The 19,925-nt window shown below is 45.5% G+C and overlaps 1 protein-coding gene across 1 annotated transcript in view; it reads left to right on the top strand.

The window, feature by feature from the left end:
* Nucleotides 1–19,925, top strand: part of MALRD1 (MAM and LDL receptor class A domain containing 1) — a 737,846-nt gene that overhangs the window by 423,547 nt on the left and 294,374 nt on the right. The window contains exon 25 of the mRNA XM_073629748.1: nucleotides 14,558–14,805. Coding sequence (XP_073485849.1) covers nucleotides 14,558–14,805 — 248 coding nt within the window. The remainder of the gene's footprint in view (nucleotides 1–14,557; nucleotides 14,806–19,925) is intronic.

Consider the following 19,925-nt stretch of genomic DNA (forward strand, 5'->3'; position numbering starts at 1 on the left):
AGGGGATCTCGTTCAGGTTCTGAGGGCCCCCTGTCGGCAGCATCCTCCCCCCCTAAAGATGGGCCAGGGACGGCTAGCCAGGGAGAGCCATTGGGGTCAGGGGCTACACCTGCTTCTGGCACTTCAGCCCCTGTATATATTACACAAGAGGTTTTTTCCTCAACCATTAATGGTCTAGAGGAAAGATTAATGGCCGTGATTACGTCTTCACTCAGTGGAAGAAAACGCACTAGGCTTTCCTCTGTTCCCCAAGACCCTCAGACAGAGGAGCTCTGGGATAAAGGAGATGAATCCCTTTCAGAGGATCGGGATGGGATGGATGATTCCTCTTCGGAGGATTCAGGTGGAGAGGGACCCTCTGCGACTTCCCAAGAGGAGAAAGTCTTAGTGCAGATCCTCACTGGATTGGTCCACTCCACATTTAAGTTGCCCATACCTGAAACTGCTAAAGAATCCTCTTCTGCTTTGGGGTCACTGAAACCTTTCCAAGCAGCACATGCTTTTCCTGTTCATACTTTACTTGAAAATCTTATTTATTCTGAGTGGGATCACCCAGACAAACGTTTTTTTCCGCCGAGAAAGTTTTCAACACTTTATCCGATGGAAGAAAAGTTTATTAAAATGTGGGGAATACCGGCTATTGATGCCGCCATTTCCTCCGTAAATAATAGCCTGACTTGTCCTGTAGACAATGCTCAGATGCTCAGGGATCCTGTAGATAAAAGGATGGAATCCCTATTGAAGGATGTTTTCTCCTTAGCAGGATCAGTGGCCCAACCTTCAGTAGCAGCGATTGGAGTCTGTCAATACTTAAGAGACCATGTTAAGCAGGTCATCAAAGTATTACCTGAACAGCAGGCCCAGGGGTTTGCTAACCTTCCAGCGGCCTTATGCTTTGTGGTTGACGCCATTAGAGATTCTATCGTGCGAACCTCCCGTCTTTCACTGGGGTTGGTGCATATACGTAGAATCCTATGGTTGAAAAATTGGTCAGCCAAAGCACCATGTAAGAAGCTACTGGCTGGGTTTCCATTTCGTGGTGCAAGGTAGTTTGGAGAGGACTTGGATAACTACTGTATATCAAGAGAATCTCTTGTGGGAAAAGCACTCTCTTACCTGTCAAGAAGAAGAGTAAGCGTCCCTCTTTCAAATGGACTCTTTCCCCAGCGCCGGGGGCTTCAGCCTCCAGGCAGTCTCGACGGCCGCCTCCATCGGGGTCCAGAGACAAGAGTCAACCCCAGGGACAAAAGAAGTCCTGGGGAAAGAAGCCTACTAGGCAAAACACTAAGACCTCTGCATGAGGGGGCGCCCCCACTCACTCGAGTGGGGGGAAGACTGCGACAGTTATCAGAGCTCTGGCAGGAGGACTTCCAGGACAGATGGGTAATCTCCACGGTAACCTTAGGGTACAAGCTGGAGTTTCAGGAATTCCCCTCTCCTCGGTTCCTCAGATCAAATGTTCCCAGAGACCCAGAGAAGAAGCAGTCGCTCCTTCTAGCGTTAGAGCGACTTTTGTCGCAGGAGGTCATTATGATAGTTCCCGCAAAGGACCAGGGATTGGGCTTCTATTCCAACCTTTTTACGGTCCAAAAGCCAAATGGGGATGTCAGGCCCATTCTGGACTTAAGGGATCTGAACCGATTCCTAAGGATTCAATCCTTCCGCATGGAATCAATTCGAACAGTAGTTCCCACCCTGCAGGGAGGAGAATTTCTGGCATCAATAGACATCAGAGATGCATATCTGCATGTGCCCATTTTTCCTGCTCATCAGAAGTTTCTGCGCTTCGAGGTAGGAAGGCGCCATTTCCATTTTGTGGCTCTGCCTTTCGGGATAGCCACTGCACCTCGAGTGTTCACAAAGATCTTGGCTCCTCCTCTGGCCAGATAAAGGGCTCAGGGTATAGCTGTCATAGCATACCTAGACGACCCGCTCTTGATAGACCGGTCGGTAGCCTCTTTGAAGGGAAACTTGAGGACCACGGTCAGGTATCTAGAACACCTGGGTTGGATCCTCAACTTAGAAAAGTCTTTCCTAAAACCAGTAAGAAGACTGGAGTATTTAGGTCTGATTATAGATACAAGCCAGGAGAAGATATTTCTACCCCAGGCAAAGATCACTGCTTTGAGAGAGCTGATTCTGACAGTAAGGACCAAGAAGGGTCCCTCAGTCCGCCTTTGTATGAGGCTACTAGGGAAGATGGTGTCTTCATTCGAAGCAGTTCCCTGCTCAGTTTCACTCAAGAATGCTGCAACACAGTATTCTGTCGACCTAGAACAAGAAGGTTCAGGCATTAGACTTTCCGATGCACCTGTCACATGCGGTGCGTCAGAGCCTCAATTGGTGGCTCATACCCGAAAACCTGCAGAAGGGGAAATCCTTTCTACCGGTTATCTGGACGGTGGTAACAACAGATGCCAGTCTGTCAGGTTGGGGAGCAGTTCTGGAACAGGCTGCGGTCCAAGGGGTATGGTCCAAGACAGAGAGGACCTTACCCATCAACATTCTGGAGATCCGGGCGATACATCTAGCTCTAAAAGCCTGGACTATCAGGCTACAGGGTTGTCCGGTCAGGATCCAGTCCGACAATGCCACAGCAGTGGCTTATGTCAATCATCAGGGAGGCACCCGGTGCCGAGCTGCTCAAAAAGAGGTGAACCAGATCTTAGTCTGGGCAGAGATGCATGTGCCATGCATATCGGCAGTTTTCATCCCGGGAATAGAAAATTGGCAAGCGGACTATCTAAGTCGCCAGCAGTTACTTCCAGGGGAATGGTCTCTGCATCCCGACGTCTTTTGGGCCATATGCCAAAGATGGGGGGTTCCAGATGTAGATCTCTTTGCATCCCGATTCAACAAAAAGATAGACAGATTTGTGGCAAGGACAAAAGATCCTCTTGCATGCGGGACGGATGCGTTGGTGATTCCGTGGCATCGGTTCTCACTGATTTACGCATTCCCGCCTATTCTGCTACTACCACGACTCCTTCGCAGGATCAGGCAGGAAAGGAAGTCGGTACTTCTGGTGGCCCCCGCTTGGCCCAGAAGGACTTGGTATGCAGAAATAGAAAGGATGACGGTGGGTTCCCCGTGGACCCTACCGGTACGCCCAGACCTGTTATCTCAAGGTCCAGTGTTCCATCCTGCCTTACAAACGCTAAATTTGATGGTTTGGCTATTGACACCCACGTTCTGAAGAGTCGTGGGCTCTCAGGTCCTGTCATATCTACCTTGATTAATGCAAGGAAGCCAGCTTCCAGGATGATTTATCATAGAGTCTGGAAGGCTTATATAACCTGGTGTGAATCCAGAGGTTGGCATCCCAGGAAATATGTCATAGGTAGAATCCTTGATTTTCTACAGATGGGATTAGAGATGAAGCTGGCCTTGAGTACCATCAAGGGCCAGGTTTCTGCTTTATCAGTATTATTTCAGCGGCCAATTGCTTCGCATTCTTTGGTCCGAAACTTTATGCAGGGGGTGATGCGTCTTAATCCTCCGGTTAAAGCACCCCTAAACCCCTGGGACTTGGATTTGGTCCTGGCTGTGTTACAGAAACAGCCTTTTGAACCAATAAGTCAGATTCCTTTGGTCTTGTTGACAAGGAAATTAATTTTTCTGGTGGCCATCTCTTCTGCTAGAAGAGTATCAGAATTAGCAGCTCTTTCCTGTAAGGAGCCTTATTTGATTATACACAAGGATAGAGTGGTACTACGCCCTCATCCTAGTTTTTTACCGAAGGTGGTTTCTGATTTTCATTTAAACCAAGACATTGTTCTACCTTCCTTTTTTCCAGATCCCTGTTCTCCGGAAGAGAGATCTCTACATTCGTTGGATGTAGTAAGAGCAGTTAAGGCCTATCTAGGGGCAACTACTCAGATCCGCAAGACGGATGTTTTGTTTGTGCTGCCAGAGGGTCCCAATAGAGGACAGGCAGCGTCAAAAGCTACCATTTCTAAATGGATTCGACAGTTGATCATTCAAGCTTACGGTTTGAAACAGAAGATTCCTCCGTTTCAGATCAGGGCACATTCCACAAGGGCTATTGGTGCTTCTTGGGCAGTGCATCACCGGGCCTCTATGGCTCAAATCTGCAAGGCCGCAACCTGGTCTTCAGTTCATACATTCACCAGATTCTATCAGGTGGATGTGAGAAGGCATGAGGATATCGCCTTTGGGCGTAGTGTGCTGCAGGCAGCGGTACAGGGTCCTCAGGTCTGATTGCACCCTACTTGGTCGTGGTTCCCCCCCCTCAGGTAGCATTGCTCTGGGACATCCCATCAGTAATTACTGTGGCTCTGTGTCCCGTGATGTTCGAGAAAGAAAATAGGATTTTACAGGTAAGCTGTTTTAAAAAATCCTATTTTTTTTTTTCGATTAAAATAACAAACAGGCCTATACTTACCTGCTCTGTGCAATGGTTTTGCACAGACCAGCCCCGTACCTCTTCTTCTGGGGTCCCCTGCCGGCGCTCCTGGCCCCTCCTCTTCGGCAGGTGCCCCCACAGAAAGCCGCTTTGCCTGGGAGCACCCATGCGTGCTCGCTCCCAAGTCCCGCTGCTGTGTCTATTGACACAAACAGCCAGACTCAGCCCCCCCCATTCCCATGTCACAGCTTTTGACTAATATGAGCGGAGGCCAATGGCTCCCGCTGCTATCAATCAGTCCAATGAGGAGGGAGACAGCAGCAGGAGCCACTGCTCTCTTGCAGGTCGCTGGACCAGATTTGGCTCAGATAAGAAAATGGGGGGGGGGGGGGGGGGGGAGCTGCAGCACAGAAGGTTTTTCACCTTAATGAATAGGATGCATTAAGGTGAAAAACCTTAAGGCTTTAGAACCGCCATAACTGAATGATCACCATAACTGACTGGTTAGTGCTCATTCAAGCAGGAGCCATAGTTATTGGCTCTTGCATGCGGAATGGAACTTCAGTCTGTTAAAGGAGTTGTAAACCCTCGTGTTTTTTCACCCTACTGCATCCTATGCAGTAGGGTGAAAAAACACCTGGCAGTCACTGGCCCCCCAGCCCCCCGTTTTACTTACCTGAGCCCCTTCATCTCCTCGGTGGGGATGCGCTGTCCCTCTCTCCGCGGGGTCCTGGCTCTTGATTGGATAGATTGATAGCAGCGCCATTGATATTGGCTCCCGCTGCTGTCAATCAAATCCAATGATGCGGGCTCCGGGAGGGCGGGGCCGAATCTGGCATTCGTGTCTGTGGATGCAAATGCTGGACTCAGGAGCACGCCCGCAAGGTAACCCCCTCAGGAGAGCGCTTCCCCTGGGGGGTTATCTAATGCGGGGAGGACCCCAGAAGAGGATGTTCGGGGCTACTCTGTGCAAAAAACGAGCTGCACAGTGGAGGTAAGTATGATATGTTTGTTATTTTAAAAAAATAAAAAACGATCCTTTACAATCACTTTAAGCTGAGAAAAAAGAACATCTTTTATGAACAAACTAGACTCTTAAGTGAACTCATTCATGGCTTTTTTTATTACAGTTGATGGTTTCAATTTCTAGCTTATACCAAAACCAGATATATTCATGTATGATAATGCAAAACCTTCTTTTTAAATGTAGCACCCTCTAGTGTGCTACTAGATTTAAGCAAAGACAAGGCGCCTCTAAGTGCAGAAGTTTACATACTTTAATATCCACAAGATGAGATGATAAAGCAGCACATTATGGAAATGCAGTGTACAGCAGTGGAAGGGGTCACGGCAGGAGGGAGTCCTCAGGCTTGATAGCAAATACAGCGTCAGTCAGCAGCAGAGTGTCTTGGACGCTGAAGCGCCGGCGGAACTGACGTCATCCGAAGAGAGGAGAAATAAGCCTGGAAGTGATGTCAGTCAGGAGAGACAGCAAACCAGCCTGGACCGCAGCGCTGGGCGGATGTGGTCATCAAGAAGGGACGCGTTTCGGAACGCTAACTGGTTCCTTTATCAAGGAACCAGCATACTTGGGGAGCTTGGCCAATCCCCAGGCAGAATGTGCTGGCAGGGTGGCTAAGTCAGCCTTAAATATGGTTGAACCATGCTAGCAGGGCAGTTGAGTGGTAGATGGAGTGCTGAGGAGACTGGTGGTGGCCTAGGAGGGGACCCCTGGGTCTGGGGGGGGGGGCTCGGGTTGGCTTGGGAAGATACTATCAGCATCTCGGTTTGAGGAGGAATCTTGCCTATGGAGCAGCAGGGAGCAAAGAGGATTGGGTAAGTACATCAGCACACAAGGGGAGAGACTGCCACATGTAGCAAGCTTTCATTAGGGCAGCATTGTGCTTAACCCTTCCCTTCCCTTGCCCAGGGAGATCTTTGGAGCAGCCAGGTGGGCTGGTAAACAAGCAGCCAGGTTTGCTGGTAGAGTTCCTAGTCCTTAAGGGGCTTTTGCTTTTGATCACCAAAGACTGTCAGTTTCCAGGAAGGAGGACAGTTCAGTATCTTCTACGTAGGAAAGAAGTTGTCCCCATTTATTCCCTCATCAACAACACAGTCAGTTGAGCGATTTTCTTTCCTTCCACCCATGGTTGCAGGAAAGATAATCAAATCATTTATGGGCTGCTTAACCAATCTCTTTCTGAGCATTCCCCAAAGCCTTTTGTAAAAGATTTCTATACAATTTTATTTTTATGTTATCTTGCATAGTGTTATCTTGTATTGTATAACATTATTGACTTCAAAGACTCAACAGTTCAGGATCTGGATGCCCTGAAGAGAGTGTGAAGATGCAACACCTTCATGCCCACACTTCTCTACCTACTTCACAGCCTTTGGGGCTATCTGTGGACCTCTGTTAACCTCTGTGATGAATGGAGGCTACTGCACATGTCAGTTCAGATCTGCACATCAACTAAACTGCAGTTGTGCACATTTTTGGTCCGCTGATGCGTGGATTTGTTTTAACATGTGTTATGTGCTTCCTTAAGGTTTGAACATAACAGAGATGAACTAAGCCACTAAGAGATGTAAGAGATGTACTTGGCCACTGACAGCTGTCAGAGTTAGTCGGGGAGTACAAGCATCAAGATCTCAGATCTTCACACTATGCAGGGCCAGTCAGATCTGCTACAAACAAGATAACTGTCCGCATTGTTCTAGGTTCCAGCTCCAAAATAAAAATGGTCATTTTAGAACTGAGCATATATGTCATGCATGGGTTCATGACCAGTTGCATTTTTTATGCTACATAAACAATCTGTCAGCCATCTAGACATCAATATCCTGTCTTTTTCTGGAAAAAAAATCTAAAAACAACCTTTTGTGCAGAAATATACATGTGTATGGGCATCTTCTCTGGTTCATTAAAGAACAAGAAAAAAAAAGGCTACAGTTGCTGATCTCCTTCTAAAAATGCTAGTTGCTTGGTAGTGATTCTGATCCCATGCCCTTAATATATGCTGAGACGCTAACCTGGAACAAGTATGGAGGTTAGGAGCCCAGACTTTGTGTTATTAATCCATGTGTATTTTTACAGGGTAGTGACTAATAATGCTGAAGCCAGGAATGTCCAGACATATAACATTTTCAACAGAATCTCAGCAATGCCCCAACACCTTTTTTCAGTACAGGTTTCCTTTAAAAATAATCTTACTTTATCCACTCACTAACTGATTCCTAGCTTCCAATGCTCCCCCACTGCTCCACACGTCCCTTGGAGACTTAGGAATTACCCTGTATTTCTGGATATAGGTGTAGCCAGGTGTTTGGGTAGAGTGAGAGAGCAAATCTAGGAGACTGCACTGCAGTTGGTCTCTGTGTGCTCCCCTCAGACTGTCATGCTGAATATACTAGTGTTATGTCACCTCCACCAGGGGGAGCGAACATGGTGAAGGAGGTCAAGTGATTTGTATGCTGGCTACATTGGACTATCGGAGTTGAAGTTCAGAAAGGGAGCCATACTGTGGAAGCCTAAGGACCTTGAACTACAGTTCCCAGAGTTAGACAGATATAAGGACAGGGAAGGAGCTGTTTTTTCCCATTCTTTGGACTGAATGGCTTCCTCTTTCAGTACAGGACTTCAGAGTGTGAACATTTATCTCTCTGTATGAATGCCATCCAGCCACAAGCCAGCAGCCAGAGCCAATGATCGGGGTACTGAAACGCTGAGCACCAGAAACCTGTGGGTGCAGAGGCTAAGAGCTAAGCTATTGTTGGGACACAGTGTCTTGCTGCAGGGAGACAAGAGCACTGTTAACCTGTGGACTGAGGAACAAAGCCACTTTAGGCAGATCCAGAGGACATCTAAATAGTGGGACCATTGCGGCTGTATTGTTGGGACTGGTGAGGGGTCACTGCTGCCATAGACCGGTTGCTAATAGTAGAGAATGAGCACATAGGGACTGGACATTTCACTTGCAGCCTTTACCACTGATGCAGACTTTACTGGAACTGTATTTATGTGCACCACCATAAAGAGTGGGCCCCAGCGCTAGCCAGCTGAAGAACTAGGGCAAAAGACTGTCACTTTAGATAGTTGCTCTACGAGGACTTCATGAGCTGCTTATAGACAAGGGTTCCTGTGCAGTAAGACCTGGGTCTAAGCATAGTCATTCCTAGAGTGCACTCTAGAAGTATAGTAGACTGGTTGCAGGTTGCAAGTTATTACAGCACTACTTTATGATGATTTATAGGTTAACAAGTATAGATTGTTTCAGCTATATAACAATGGGTGAGGGTATGCCCTATCAAGAGAATCTGTCACTGCCCTGAGTAGGGAGAGCACATTAATTACGTAGTAAATGGTGGGAGAAACTGCAAAGCCAAGTAGCAGACACGCCATCCAAATCATCCAAAAGAGTCAAGTCTCAGGCGGCATCTGCCCCTGGGCCTGCCTGTTTATTTTTTTCACAATGGTTACAGGGTCACTTTAAAGCAGTAGAAAAACAGATTTATTTTATTTTTTTTTTTAACACAGAGCGTATACCTTCATAGTGTACATTATCATTTGTTCTGTGGCAACAAGATACAAGATTGTTTTATACATATATTTTTGTTTGTTTGCCTTTTATGGAGGGTTCCAGGATAATATTTATGGTTTTAAATCATATACTGAATCAAGTATTTGTAGGGAGCATTAAAAACCCCTGTGTATTTAAGTCTAAGCTGCTCACCTTGATTAGTATTAATTTACCACACAGTTCAGACTATTGCAAATCTCCATTTTAATTTACTGTGTCTGACCTTGGCATGTGTGCAATTAATCAAACTCGGCATTGTAACCGATAGTGAAATTTACGGGCAAAATGCAAAGAAGTTTTTTCTTTTTTTTTATGTACCTTTGGACTTATTCAGTAAGGCAAAGGAAAATGTGCAAATGCTGCATCTCATAGTAACCATAATTCATCTTCCAGTGACCCGACTTTAAAGCGGAGCTCCAGGCTCCTTCAGAACAAATTTTAAGTCAGCAGCTACAAATACTGTAGCTGTTGACTTTTAATATTAGGACATTTACCTGTCCATGAATCCAGCGATGTCTTCGATTTTTTTCGCCATTTCTTGTAAGGGAAGCCAGCAGTGAAGCCTTGCGGCTTCACAGCCAATTTCCTACTGCGCATGCGCAAAGCCACACTGCGCAGAGGCGTAACTAGGACGTGCAGGGCCCTAGTGCAAGAAACCATGTAGGGCCCCCCAATCTCTGACCTGGGAAATTCCCTCCGAGCCCAAAGCCCTTCCCACTGATCCCAGGACCCTTTACGGTCCTGCAGCAGATCCCTTTCACATGTTGTGCAGTCCTTCAGGCCAGGGCCCAGTCGCAAGTGCAAATTTGCAACCCTGGCTGTTTCACCAGTAGTGTCAGTGTGAACTGTGAATGGCGTCAGTAAGTAGGGCAGTGGACGTGGTCAGTAGGGTAGTGGACATGGTCAGTAGAGCAGTGGACGTGGTCAGTAAACAGTGGATGTAGTCAATAGGGCAGTGGACCTGGTCAGTAGAGCAGTGGACCAGGTCAGTAGGGCAGTGGATGTGGTCAGTAGGGCAGTGGAAGTGGACATGGTCAGTAGAGCAGTGGACATGGTCAGGCAGCGGACTTGTCAGTAGGGCAGTGGACGTGGTCAGTAGAGCAGTGGGCATGGTCAGTAGAGCAGTGGATGTGGTCAGTAGAGCAGTGGACATGGTCAGTAGGGCAGTGGACGTGTCAGTCGAGCAGTGGATGTGGTCAGTAGAGCAGTGGATGTGAGCAGTGGACAGTGGATATGGTCAGTAAAGAAGTGGACATGGTCAGTAGGGCAGTGGATATGGTCAGTAGGGCAGTGGACATGGTCAGTAGGGCAGTGGATGTGGTCAGTAGGGCAGTGGACATGGTCAGTAGGGCAGTGGACATGGTCAGTAGGGCAGTGGACGTGGTCAGTATGGCAGTAGACGTGGTCAGTAGAGCAGTGGACATAGTCAGTAGGGCAGTGGACATGATCAGTAGAGCAGTGGACATGGTCAGTAGGGCAGTGGATATGGTCAGTAGAGCAGTGGACATTATCAGTAGTGCAGTGGACATGGTCAGTAGAGCAGTAGACATGGTCAGCAGGGCAGTGGACGTGATCAATAGGGCAGTGGATGGGTTCAGTCATTTTTATTTTTTGTTTTTTTATTTTTACCATTTTATTTTATTTTACAATTTTTTCTTATAGTTTTATTTTTGATTTTTGATGGGAGGGTGGTAGTGGAGGGCAGTATGGGGTAACAGCATGATGGGAGGGGGGGTTACATAGTTACATAGTAGGTGAGGTTGAAAAAAGACACAAGTCCATCAAGTCCAACCTATGTGTGTGATTATATGTCAGTATTACATTGTATATCCCTGTATGTTGTGGTCGATTAGGTGCTCATCTAATAGTTTTCTGAAACTATCGATGCCCCCTGCCTGTGGAAGGGAATTCTACATTCTTGCCGCTCTTGTGCCCCATACACACGATCGGACATTCCGACAACAAAATCCATGGATTTTTTCCGACGGATGTTGGCTCAAACTTGTCTTGCACTCACACGGTCATACAAATCTTGTCGGAAATTCCGAACGTCAAGAACGCAGTGACGTGAAACACGTATGGTGAGCCGAGAAAAATGAAGTTCAATAGCCAGTGCTCTTCTGCTTGATTCAGAGCATGCGTGGAGCTTTGTGCGTCGGAATTGTGTACACACGATCGGAATTTACGACAACGGATTTTGTTGTCGGAAAATTTGAGATCCAGATCTCAAATTTTGTATGACGGAAATTCTGATGGAAAATGTTCGATGGAGCCTACACACGGTCGGAATTTCCGACAACAACCTCCCATTGAACATTTTCCGTTGGAAAATCCGACCGTGTGTACGGGGCATTACAGTAAAGAACCCTCTATGCAGTCTAAGGTTAAACCTCTTTTCTTCTAATCTTAATGAGTGGCCACATGTCTTATTAAACTCCCTTCCACAGAAACGTTTTATTCCTATTGTGGGGTCACCAGTATGGCATTTGTAAATCATATCCCCTCTCAAGCGTCTCTTCTGCAGGGAGAATAAGTTCAGTGCTCATAACCTTTCCTTATAACTAATATTCTCCAGTCCCTTTATCAGCTTTGTTGCCCTTCTTTGTACTCGCTCCATTTCCAGTACATCCTTCCTGAGGACTGGTGCCCAGAACTGGACAGCATACTCCAGGTGAGGCCGGACCAGATTCTTGTAGAGTGGGAGAATTATCGCTTTATCTCTGAAGTTAATCCCCCTTTTAAGGCATGCCAGTATTCTGTTTGCTTTGTTAGCAGCAGCTTGGCATTGCATGCCATTGCTGAGCCTATCATCTACTAGGATCCCCAGGTCCTTTTCCATCCTTGATTCCCCCAGAGGTTCTCCCCCCAGTGAATAGATTGCATTCATATTTGTGAAACCCAAATGCATTATTTTACATTTTTCCACATTAAACCTCATTTGCCATGTAGTTGCCCACCCCATTAATTTGTTCAGATCTTCTTGCAAGGTTTCCACATCCTGCAGAGAAGTTATTGCCCTGCTTAGCTTAGTATTGTCCGCAAATACAGAGATTGAACTGTTTACCCCATCCTCCAGATCGTTTATGAACAAATTAAATAGGATTGGTCCCAGATGGCAACTCACCTTCTCATAGAAGGTTAATAGATTAGTTTGGCAAGAACGATTCTTCATGAATCCATGGTGGAGTATTGGAGGGCAGTATGGGGGGACAGCATTATGGGAGGGGGGTTAGTGGAGGGCAGTATGGAAGGGACAGCATGATGGGAGGGGAGTAGTGGAGGGCAGTATGGGGGGACAGCATGAACGAAGGGGGGCAGTATAGGAGGGAGCAGATTGAGTCAGCAGCACACCTGAAATACTATACTCGCTCTGTTGTGAGAGAGAGTTTGTTGCTTACCAGGAACAGCCTCGGGGCAGGAAGCATTTCCCCTACCATTCCGGACCAGCCTTGAACAGCCTTGAGGCAGGAAGTGGAAGCCAGAGTCTGGGGGCGGAGCTGGTCCTAGGTACGGATGACTGCTTGCCTCTTGTCTCTTGGCTGGATAGAAAAGCCGGCAGGGTGGCATATAGGAGAACCAAGCCTGCTCCTGCAGCCGCTGAAAGACCTGCAGGACATAGGAGTAGAATAGAGGAGATTGGTTCACCTATATGCCGCCCCGCCAGCCCTCCTATCCATCCTGGTGTTAGCTGAATCCAGAGTGTAAAGTCAAGAGGCAAGCAGTCTTCTGTACCTAGGACTGCCAGCTCTGCCTCCCAGCTCCACCCCCTGACTCCGGCTCTGGCTCACACAAACCTGTAGACAAACCTGGCCGGGGAGCCACACAGGACATCTGCAGCCAGGGGCCGAGTCATGATCGCGACTCATGTGCCCCCTATAGCTACACCCCTGGCGCTGTGCTTTGTGAATGGCTCAGCGGTGGGGGAAGGAGAAGGGGGGGCTGAACTTCTGGATGACTTTGCCGTGGCAAAATCAGCAGGAAGGGGGAGCGGGTACCTGTCAAAACTTTATTAATTTGGGTAAATAAAGTAATATAATGCGATTAGTGTACTAAGAGAATGCAGCACTCAAGATAGTACTCAAAAAGGTGCGCAATCTCTTTTAAATGTATCAATAAGCCCTGGCTCACACCAGTGTGGCTTTGAAATTGCGCTAATTCAGCATGATTTAAACACCACAGGTCAGTGCGATTTGCACCTCCGATTTCATTGTACCTTGCGACTTCATTTAACAGAAGACTGTGCAAGTCATACTGATATCAGAAAAAAGTAGTGCAGGAACCTTTTTCAAAGTCACTGCAACATTAGTCGCGGCAATTTGAATGGTTCCATTGCCAGTAACATGTCATGCAATTTGGAACTGACAAATCACATGACAAATCGCACTGGTGTGAACCGGGGCTTAAAGTGAATGTAACAAAACATCACCCAATTTCAATATTCATTCTATAAATCTCTATTCCTAATCATAAACAATATATTAAATTGTGAACAACCAATCAAAAAATTGGAAAAATAGCAATAAAGTAAATAATGAAAAATACTGAAAAAGTGCATATATAGTCCACCCCCAGTGTCCAATCAGAGCCTGAGCGCCATCTAATCTATAGAACTTATTAAATATTTAATTGCTGTATTAATAGGAGATCAAATGTGCTTTATCCAATGAATTGAATCTCTCTGGATCCGCTGCACCTCTCTACATATGTCTCCTCCATTTATGTACCAGACCAATAAACCGTGCCACTAAACATCTCAGCATAAAAAGCAAAAAACGTTCTGCTGTGGTACACCAGCAGGTGTGATGACATCATGGTCCGCAAGCCCCACCCTACACATGTCATCAACAATAGGACGTCTTTAGAGGACAATTAATAGGGATTCAATTCATTGGTTAAACCTCTGGTAATGAGTTGGCACTCCTGGTGGTCAGGTGTCCCAGGAACAATGTACGTTGGCTTGTCACAAGTTCTGTATATTGAATGGCCCTCGGGCTCTGATTGGACACTGGGGGTGGATTATATACAGTATGCACATATTTCATTATTTTTCATTATTTCCTTTATTGCTATTTTTCCAATTTTTTATTGATTGTTCACAATTTCATATACTGTTTATGATTAGAAATAGAGAGCTAGAGAGAATCTAAAAATTGGGTAATGCTTGGTTACATTCACTTTTAAGGTTCACTGGGGTGCCATTTGTCAAAAAAGGCCTATATATAAATAGGCCTATATATGTATATTGCACTAATGCGTGTAATGCACCTTACGGTACACTGGGGTAAGGTGAGCACTGCCACAGTACAATGGTGTGAATGAGCCCTAAGAAACTGATGAGCTACTGAGATACGGATAGAACAACACCTGATCCAAGTGACTGTTTTCTTGCAGTTATGTGATTATTGTTATAGCATATTACAGCTTGTCATTCCTTAACTGTGGTGGCTGCATTAGTTTTAATTTTTTTTTGTATTTGTTCTATTTTTTAATACTATTTACTCACCTGAATTACACACTTCTTGTCTCTGGGTGGACTGGGTAAACCTATTTATTACATGTTTAGCTATAGAAACATTAAACACAGATAGTACATTCTCTTTAATGTTTCTAGGTGGCTATCTTGGACGCTGCAACTTTGAGTTCAACCTTTGCAGCTGGAAACAAGATCGAGATGATGAATTTGATTGGAGCCTACGAGCTGGCAGCACCCCAACGCTTGGCACTGGACCCGTCACTGATCACTCTCTGCAAAATCCATCTGGGAGTTACATTTTTATTGAAAGCTCGTTTCCTCAATTACCAGGCCAAGTAGCCAAACTTTCTGGGCCATTGGTGAGCAAGTGGAGTAGAAACTGCAAGGTATGTTTTATAGCCCATGCAGAAACTACATGTGGCTTATTTCTTATAACTAGTGATGAGCGAACACAGCTGGGTCCCGTTTGGGGTTGCTTCGGTGAACAAGAGTAAAGTTTGAATCTTCAATCTGTAGCCAAGTAAAGTCAATGGAAGCTTAATGTTAAAAATCTGTTCTGGCAATTTTCTAGACCAATAGGCAAGGGCTTGACAAACAAATGGCATGGGGGGCTGGGCACTGCCATGGGGGATATATACAAAAGTGAGAAAACATTAAAAAAAATCAGTTTGAATGGGAGCAATGATTTTAGTAATGTTTAAATTGAAATACTGTATTTATCGGCATATAACACGCACTTTTTTCCCATAAAATCAGGGGAAAATCACGGGTGCGTGTTATACGCGGATTCCCTGCGATCCTGAGCTGACAGATATTCAAAATCGCCGACCGCGATTTGAAAATGGCGCCGCCGGCGCCGAAATACACAGAGCCGGTCCTCGGCTCTTCTCGGCCACTTTCGGCTTCACTCGAGCGCCGCCCAAACCTAGCCGAGTGTACTCGGCTAGGTTCGGATAGCTCCGCTCACAGTCATGCCCATCCCGGGCGGGACTACGAGTGGAGCCGAAAGTGAACGAGAGCCGCCGAGAAGAGCCGAGGACCAGCTCTGTGTATTTCGGTGCCGGTGGCGCCATTTTCAAACCGCGGTTGGCGATTTTGAAGCTCAGGATCGCAGGGGATCAAACTGCGAGCTGCAAGGCTGCACTGGGGCAAGGCTGCACTGGAATAAGGCTGCAATGGACACTGGGGAAGGCTGCACTGACAAGGCTGCACTGACATGGCTGCACTGACATGGCTGCACTGGGGCAAGGCTGCACTGAGAAGGCTGCAATGATGGGCATTTAAATGTAAGTTTTTTTCCTTAAAATTCCCTCCTAAATTGGGGTGCGTGTTATACGCCGGTGCGTGTTATACGCCGATAAATACGGTATTAAAAAAGGCAAAACTCCATTAAATAGCATGCCTGGGGGGTGCCCTGACCCTGCATTTGATGTGGCACATCTCTGTGATCTATACAACCTTTTACAGCAAAACCAACATTTACAAAGGAAAAAGTGTGTTTAAATTGCTGACAAAATGACAGCTCCCTGCTGTATAATTCTGCTTGACCAGGGATTCTATTCACTTATACCAGACCTCTACCATAGATAAGGATCTGCTCTAAATGTTAATGGGTGAAACCTTAAAAAAATGTCATGAGGTCCCCCCCTCCCAATTCATACCAGGCCCTACAGATTTGGTATGAGTTTTAGGGACCCCCCCCCCAAAAAAAAAAAAAAAAACAAGCATGGCATGAGGTCCCCCTCAAATTCTATACCAAACCCTTTGGGCCCCTTTAATGTTCAATGAGAGAAAGGAGAGATAGGGCGGAAAATGTTTCCTTTCTCTTTTATTTTCTGTTGGGGGAGGCTTTGGTTGGGAAGGGGGAGTAGGGAGGTAAAGGAAGGGGGAAGAAAAATGGTAAGCTAATGGGGTCCTGCAGTGCATCCCCGCAAGTGATATAAATCTATTGAGGCATGGACCTTTAGATCATACGGGCTGAGCCTCCAAGTTGGATAGAACAAGGGCAACTAATCATAACATTTGGTTGACTAGGTGGAGAAGTTTACTTTTGAATTGTTGTTTAAGGTACTTAGTTTGCTTTTGATTCTATTGATTCTATGTATTATATTGAGCCTGGGTATGCCCAATAGGCATTGCTTTGTATTATAATCTTTGAAATTTAATAAAGATAAAATTGAAAAAATAAAAAGGGGGGCTTCTAGATTTCAATAAGCAACCCCATCTACAGACCCCTACAACCACCAAGCCAGGGTTATGGGGAAGAGGCCCTTATCCCCCCTGCCAAAGTATCACTCCCCATGTTAAGAGCATGCGGCCTGGTATAGTTCAGGGGGTGGGAGGTGGGGAAGTCTGCATTTTCCTGGCCAGGTAGGCTAAATTGTTGCATGTGAGTCTAGTATGAATTTTTTTGGATCCATGATTTTTTTCTTCATGATGGGTAAATGTGTAGGCGTTCATTCCTACCTAATACGTATTCCCTAATTGAGTATTAATATAATCAGTCTCCTATGTATTAAATAGCAAAACTAAATAACTAAGATTTTGTTTATGTATGATTTTATATTCACTAAAACATGATCATCATATTATGACTTGACCTCCAAAAACTATTGGTGCAACCCCTGGAATATGCCCACAGCTAGCAGAACCTGTGGAATATCAAACCAGTGTTAATTTTGTAGACAAAAATATTTTCATCATAGTTTTCGTCAGTGCATGTTTTCAGTGATGAAAACTAATCAAAATTAGAATTAGAATTAGGTCAATAGTTTTCAGACAAAATCTATGACGAAAATCATTTCCAATTTTCATTTAGTAGACTAAAATCTCCAGTACATTTTAGTCGACCAAAATCTAATGGGTTTAGTTAAATTGCAATGCATTATTTAGGCATTTCTCTAGAATTGCCAAACTTATTATATACTCCTGGAGTAAAAATCGAATAACGTTAATGATGGTATTAAGGTTTGAACATGTACTACAGACACAGATTTAGCTGCTGAGATATATGATGTCTTTATAGATAAAACCAAGTTTCATAAACAAACAAAAATATCGCTTATTGAAAAACAGAAGTGCAACTTTAAAATATAAAAAAGAACAAAAGCAAAAAAACTGCAGGCTGAAAGTGGGGATGGAGAGTAAATGGGGATGAGGGAGTGCTCAGGACAGGGTGCATTATACTTTGTCAATGGGGAGGTGACCTGCAAGTGGGGATAAGGAGGTAAATGGGAGTGAGGGAGTGCACAGGGCAGGGTGCATTATACAGTGATACCTCGGTTCACAAGCTTAATGTCAGGTCGCCTGAGTCCAGGTGACAGATGCAACCCTATGGCTGACTGCTGCAGATGGAGCTCTAGGTGATACAGGAGAGCAGGTACTCTGTAGTATCAACGCGGATGACACTGGGAGCTAGAGCATAAGATTTCCCAGGGCGCGGAATCTAAGAGCCAGCAGGTGTTCCCCAGAGGCCCCTAGTGGTGGGGATGGGTTTAGCTGCAGTCTGGTGCCAGGTCACAACCCCTAGGGCCTCCACACTCACGGTACAGGGAGGTAGAGAGGAAGCAGCAGAATGCGACAGCAAAGGATAGTCAGCAGATAGCCAAAGGTCGAGGCAAGAAGCAGGTAAGGATAGTCAAGAACAAGCCAAGATCGGTAACTGAAATCAGACGTAGAACACACAGCAAGTAGCACACGGAAGCCAAACACACAATATTGATCAGTAGGGCTGACTTGCAGTGCACAGGTTAATATAGAGTTCCCTGATAGGGGCTGGGGTGGAGTCATGCTTTGAGGAGAGATTACTTAAGCAGCCAGGTGAGAGTGGCTGGCCTCTTAATTTGAGCACATGGAGAGGTAAGCTGACAGACAAACTTTACTGCAGATCAATTACACCTAATTCGTTCAATGATTCTGGTCGCAAACTGAATAGGTCGCGAACCGAGGCAAATTTTCTCATAGGGTTCAATGTATATCAGGTTAATCCTTTCTGAACTTTATTTTTTTGTTTTTGAACCACAAAAATATGAAAGTACAGTACAGTATGAATAGAGAGAACATTAATGTCGCGGACATTCCGACAACAAAATCCTGGTTTATTTCCGACGGATGTTGGCTCAAACTTGTCTTGCATACACACGGTCGCACAAATGTTGTTGGAGATGCCGAACGTCTCAGAACGTGGTGACGTACAACATGTACGATGAGCCGAGAAAAATGAAGTTCAATAGCCAGTGTGGCTCTTCTGCTTGATTCCGAGCATGCGTGGACCTAACTCTAATGCCCTGTACACACGATCGGAATTTATGACAACAGATTTTGTTGTCGTAAAATTTGAGAACCAGCTCTCAAATTTGGTTTGTCAGAAATTCTAACAAAAAATGTCCGATGAAGCCTACACACGATCGGAATTTACGACAACTCACATTGTTGTTGGAAATTCCGACCGTGTGTACGCGGCATAACTCTTGCTTGAGACGACTTCTGGCATGGAGGAAGGCGGGTTCTTGTCACCTTCAATACCGCTCTGCACATTCTTGTCACCTTCATTACTGCTCTGCACTTTCTTTTCAACAACATACTTGCTCTGAACAGTCGTGTCACCTTCATTACTGCTCCGCACTTTCTTCTTACCACCATGCTTGCTCTGAATTTTCTTTGGGGCCATACTGAATGTCTGATACAGTACAGTATGTCATAAAAAGCCCACCAAAAAGCTTTGCAATACTGTAAGTGTCTTCACAGTACACTTTCAGTGTCTCCCTGTGACCGCGATCTCACGTACAGGAAGTCGTGACCACGTGTCAGAGCAGGAAAGATAGCAACAGCTCATGTTAGTGAACTGAAGCAGAAGTCGCGTACCGAAGCAAATTTTTGTGAACTTTTATGTTCGCGTGGGGAGGTGACCTGCAAGTGGGGAAGTAAAAGGGAGTGAGGGAGTGCACAGCCCAGAGAACGTAACGGTCTGGGGAGGCTGTTATTTTACAAAGTGCTAAGCACTGCTACCTTGCTGGAAGGGGAAACACCTGCCACGTCAAATTCAGACAGACTCAAATCCTCTTCTGTGGTTTGCAGGGCATTGTTCCAGAACTCCCAGGCAGCAGGTAGACAGAGGGAACCTACATCTCTTAGCTAATACAGCTTGCCGATAGAGTCAGGAGGCTGCGCTTTAACAGACAGGCAAAGCTCAGAGGAAAGCGGAATTTCAAGTGGGTTCTGGAGATTTTGGTCTACTAAAATACGACTAAAACAAAAACAATTCATGTGACTAAAATACAACAAAAACTAAAATGAAGGATTTAGTCAAAAGACTATGACTAAAACTAAATCTAAATTTGATGTTGAAATTAACAGTGTATCAAACACAACACTAATACTGATCTTTCTGCAGCATTTTTTTTTAAATCAAATCTTTGCACATGTGGAACTAATAAAAGTTGTGATATAGAGTAATACTGTAAAAACTTTAGATACTCTTTCACTTTTTCTTCATGTCCTATGAAAA

Source organism: Aquarana catesbeiana, linkage group LG05, assembly GCF_042186555.1.
Source record: "Aquarana catesbeiana isolate 2022-GZ linkage group LG05, ASM4218655v1, whole genome shotgun sequence".
Classification (NCBI taxonomy): domain Eukaryota; kingdom Metazoa; phylum Chordata; class Amphibia; order Anura; family Ranidae; genus Aquarana; species Aquarana catesbeiana.